The sequence below is a fragment of the Formica exsecta genome, unplaced genomic scaffold (genome assembly GCF_003651465.1).
Source record: "Formica exsecta isolate Colony F162 unplaced genomic scaffold, ASM365146v1 scaffold1002, whole genome shotgun sequence".
Taxonomy (NCBI): domain Eukaryota; kingdom Metazoa; phylum Arthropoda; class Insecta; order Hymenoptera; family Formicidae; genus Formica; species Formica exsecta.
The window spans coordinates 25930-31511 of record NW_021848342.1 but is presented as its reverse complement, the minus strand read 5'-3'; the positions used below and the strand labels follow the sequence as shown (position 1 = coordinate 31511).

The following is a 5582-nucleotide window of genomic DNA, read 5'->3' as shown; positions in this document are numbered from 1 at the left end:
TGCATCTATGTGTGTATGTATGTGTATTTAGTGTTTTTAAACATTTTAATATGAAAATTATTTAGATAAGAGAAATAAAAATACCTTAGAAAATAATACAAGTCTTTCTTTTCGTCGTCGAATGTACGTATATCACAAAAATTCGGCCTCAATTTTCTTCTTCTCTCGAATATTTGGATGGATACTGCAATTTCCTCAGAACAAAACTTCTTCCTCAGAACTTCTAAACTAACGTGCACATTATGTCTAGATTATGGCATCATGTACAAATAGAGTGCGTATTCTCGTTGGAAGCAAGAATCAGCATTATAGTAACAGAAAACAATAGATAGAATTGACTCATGATTTTTTCTATTGTTCTCTCTTTCTAATACTGGTCTTCTCTCCAATAAGAACGCAGACTGCGCACATAGGGTATAGATCACCCAATCACGAACAAGCGCGCATTGCGCGGTCGATGCGCTCTATGTATCACGCGATTTTTATTACCAGTGATTAATATACCTTGCAACTACGGCCATACTGGATTATTTTGCATAGATCTTCGATCTTTGACTTCGACACGTGCCTCATCATAAAAGAACATGTAAGTACATATATTTTATACAACGCTTTTATTTATAATATATTGAAACGTTACTTTTTATCATCGATAATATCGTAAAGGAATTATTGTTACATATTGTTAAAGAAGTTAAATAAGCGGAAAATTGACCGAAAACGCAAGCAATTATTGCTTGCAGTAAAGTTAATCAACTTTACTACAAGCAGTAATTTTTATAGTTGAATTAAAAGAACTCCAATACAAGATATCTTGTGTATAATGTAGATATCTTGTGTAGTGATATATATCACTATTATTCTATGTTTACAATATATATGTAATAGTACTTTAATTTTTTAATTATTAATTCATTAATTTTTGTTTAGATAAATGTCTGAAGAAATGGAAAAAAAAAGATATTTCAACAACAAATGGAACAACACGAAGAGGATATAAAAGGTAAATATAAAATTATATATTTAATATAGAGTTACTTTGAAACTGTTATTTTAAATTGGTTGCTCTGTAAGTTAATCAACGATTACATTTATCGCAGTTTGTTTTATTACAATACATGATACTTAATAAAATGTTGAAATTCTTTCTACGATAATATGGCATTTTAACATAGAAGCTATTATTTTTATATATGAAGTATTCAAAATATTAATTTATATATTTAGCATACAATAAGCTCATCATTTTACAATATTTCTGTTTATAGATGCAATTAAAGAAGATGCTCGCATAAGTAAAGAAGATTTACAGTTAGCTCAAGTTGCCGCTAATATGGAAATGGCTCAACCCATGACTACGAAGGAAAAACAACAGCAACATGAACGTTATAGAGGTATGTATAAATGTTAATTACATAATTAAATATACTTGATATGTACCTGTAAGTTGTTATACATAATATATATTTTAAAATTATTTTATACAATGCTAATGCCATGGGTCTATCATGTAAAAGTAAAATTAATAGTAGCAGATTGTAATATTAATCAATAATATCACTTCAATTTTACTATGTATGTAGTATATTATTAATTCTCATGTATTGTAAAAGAAAGATAAAAAATCAGCATAATTGTCTACATGACTATACATACATATAAAAATCTGAATCATATAATCTATATATGAGTTTAGCGATAAGCTTATATATATATTGTTTTTATTATTTATAGATATGACTAAAGAAGATATTCGAATAACTAGAGAAGATATGCAATTGGCTGAAATTGCCGCTAAATTAGAGACACAACAACATCAGCAGCGTGCTGAACGTCATATAACTCAAACTGCTGCGAAATCAGAGACACAGCAGCGTGAACGTCATAGAAGTATATATAAACTTTATTAAATACATATACAATATTGCACTATATTAAAATCAATAATATCTATAAACATTTTATTAACTTTTCATATTAAAATGCTATACTATTACACATTTAAACATTTTATTAATGACAATGAATTGTAAGAGAAACATAAAAAATTATCATAATTGCCTACATTGCCTACATAAATTGCCTACATAGTATGCATATAAAATTGAAATTTCACTTTTCTCAAAAAAAATTTCTATTTATATTTAGTTATTGTAAAAGCTAATCAAACCCCGAGACAACCGATATGGTCGGCAGAAATATCGCGTTCAAAAGGTAGAGAGAAACAAAATATATAATTTAATTAAATTTTTTATTCTATATTTATAAAATATAAATTTATTATATAACTTATATAATCAATTTAATTTTCTTTTTAGATCAAGAAGATCAATTAAAAATAAAAGATAACAAAATAATATTATTAAGAAGTGAGTTGAATAAATTAAAAAGACAATTGGCGGCAAACACGCCTCCCGTATCCTCCCCATCACCAGCACAAGCACAAGCGCAAGCACCAGAAAATTTACAAGATCATAATATATCACAGGATATACAAGGTAAATAAATAAGAAATAAGAATTATACATAATAAATAACAATTATTATATAAATAACAACAAATTTAAATTTTTGTGTTGCAGTTGTACCTCATAGATGGGCACGAGCGGGTAGAAACCGCGGCCGAGGATATAATAGACGAGGCGGCCAAAAATCCAATGTTTTTAATATTTCCTTATATTAGTTTTATAACTTGTAAAGTTGTAAAACTAATATAAGGAAATCCTATAAAATCCTAAAGTATTAGTTGCTAATAAGTTTATTATATGTGATTTGGAAATATAAGCAAGATTTTCTTTTTTACAATAGAACTTTATATTACTTATATAATTTGTAAAGTATAGTTCCTCTAAAGTTAAGTTCTAAAGTATTAATTTCTAATCAGTTTACTATGTATGATTTAGAAAAAGTATAAACAGATTTTCTTTTATTATTAGCAACTATGACTATATAATTTGGGAAAAGTATAGTTCCTCTAAAATTAAGTTCTACTAAAATATAAATATTGCAAATGTGATGGAAAAAGTATAGTTCCTCTAAGGTTAAGTTCTATTAAAATATAAATATTACAAATGTGATGGAAAAAGTATAGTTCCTCTAAAGTAAAGTTCTATTAAAATATAAACATTGTAAAGTAGTTTCTATAATAAGGTTACTATAAAAATATAAAAAGAAGTACAAACTAAATTTTTTTTTATTATATAACTTGTAAAGTTTCTCTAAAATTGTATTTTATGCACAATAATAAGATATAATTTCTGTATACTACTATATAATGTAATGGAAAAAATATAGTTCCTCTAAAGTTAAGTTCTACTATAAGATTACTATATGAATGTAAAAAAAGTACAAACTAGATTTTCTTGTTTTATTATATAACTTGTAAAATTCTTTTATTTTATTTTACATACATAAGATATAATTTTTGTATTCTACTATACTCAAACTGTTCTAATATATGTATATTTATTGTATATTCCTACGATATAGGTACAAATATTAAATATATTGACCTAATATAATAAATATTATGTGTATTAAAATGTATATTAAATATTAATTTATTCATTCATTTAATTTATATATATTTACATTTATATACATTCATATTACATCACATTTATCGATTCATACATTCATATATACATAGATTCATTCATATACACGTTCATTTATATATTATTCTTCGTGTTTTATTCAGAATCAATATATGTATATTTAAAAGAGCGGGAAAGAACGAAAGCAAGAAAAAGAGAGAGAAAGAAAGAGTGGGCGGAAGGGAGGAAGAGAGAAAGAGAGAAAGAGAGACAGTTATACATCAAAAGATATTTAATATATAAATATAAAATATCTATTATATATAAGCTATCAGAATCTTGATCTTAAATTATCGAATCCCATAACGCGTAAAACGATCGCATACTAGCTTTAACTAAATTAAATAATTAATTTAATTTAATTAAATAATAACTTGGATCGTAATAACTTGGCGTCATTGCAAACAAAAATTTTTATATGTTTTATAAATATTTATGTTTATAAACAGACCTTATTTATCATTCTTATTATATTATTATTTATAATCATAAATAAACGATTATATTATGATTTTCAATGACAGTACTGCCAGCATATCGTTATCTTTGTTGTTCACCAAGTGTTAAACGAGGTTGATGATAGATAATGAATATATGTATATATTATATATATGCTTAAAGCACTGTCAGCTATGAGCGCCACTACTGCAATGCGGTAGAAACGAGAACTGTACTTTTTTCCGGAGACGACCAAGGAGACCAACACGTTTCTTACTCATAAATTTTCTGTTTCGGACTTTGCATCGTAATATTTTATGTTATTCGTAATATCTCCGTTTATGTTATATGTAGAACGAAAATAAAGATGCTTTTCTTATATAAATCAAACTCAAGCTATCGATTAAGCCTAGTAAAAACTCGATCCATTCAGCGGTTATTGCAATCTAATAATCTCAAGTACTCTCATAACTAACGACTCGCGTGAAGATACCCGGGGTGCCTCGCTGTCGCTACGCGCGATCTTTGGCTTCGCGTGACTTGGCGCGAGACACTACCGTGTCTCTTGATCAGTGGTTTAAACCAAGTAGAGAGCTGGTTAAGCTTCTCATTGGTTACGAAACCATCAACAGTACCTTATATAAGTGTAGGTGAAATTTAGTAGAGTCACCAAATTGTGGCTATTGTAATGGGGAGGAGGAAACGGTAGAACATAAAATATTTAATTGTGGAAAATACAGTTAATTTAGATATGACGAAATTAATAAAGGTTTTGTTAATCTGAATAGTTTGACTCTAAAAAAACCTCATAAAGGTAAAAAAAATACGCCAAGTACATAAAAAAATCCCAACCTGGTTATATCTTGCAAACTATTGATCTTATAATTTTTTAATTATTTTTCCCGTGTTCGTCGTCAAATTTGTCTTCAGAGACGACCTTTCAAATAGAGAGCTAAAGTTATCGTGATCGTGCCACAAGTATCGATTTAACATGCCTTTTCTAAGAGTGGATAAGTGTTCGAAATCGAATTAAAGGCGATGGAAGACGAGGCGCCTTAAACGAGATTTAATTTAAAGCGATAGGAGATACGGCTCGGTCGATCGATAATTTCTGAGAATTCGGGATGAAAGAGATGACCGCTTTCGATGCAGTCGCTCTTGCTCTAGCTTATCGGGAGCTACGAGCCTTTCGACACTCCAAGCCTATCACTGCGCTTTAAACTGACATCAGTGGCGCCCAATCAGGGGCTGCCAGCCCCCGTCAATCAAAAAACTACCGCGAACCTTTCCTATCATAATTATCGCTCCCTTAAGACAAAGGAAAGTGAGTCATACGTTCTGGATCCTTCTAGAAGGATTCAAGATTATAAAAGAGGCGCGCACAAGGCGCGACCGGCTCTTGACCAAAAGTAATCGACGCGTACGCGTAATTCTTCTCGCGCTGTTCGGCTAAGTCCCGTTGCGACAGTGAATCCAGTGCGCTTTCCCGGCCCGCGATCCACTGATTCTCTGTGCGGTCTTATCGTTCGACAGTGCAGTCTCTTCGTA

General features: G+C 29.3%; 1 protein-coding gene across 1 annotated transcript; it reads left to right on the top strand.

Moving 5' to 3' along the window:
* Window positions 1-37: 37 nt before the first annotated feature.
* On the top strand, window positions 38-2769 carry LOC115246203. Its single transcript, XM_029824877.1, has 7 exons — window positions 38-586; window positions 931-1003; window positions 1269-1394; window positions 1735-1890; window positions 2149-2214; window positions 2319-2498; window positions 2583-2769. The coding sequence occupies exons 2-7, from the start codon at window positions 976-978 to the stop codon at window positions 2681-2683; spliced, it is 657 nt and encodes a 218-aa protein (XP_029680737.1). The 5' UTR covers window positions 38-586; window positions 931-975; the 3' UTR covers window positions 2684-2769.
* Window positions 2770-5582: the final 2813 nt, after the last annotated feature.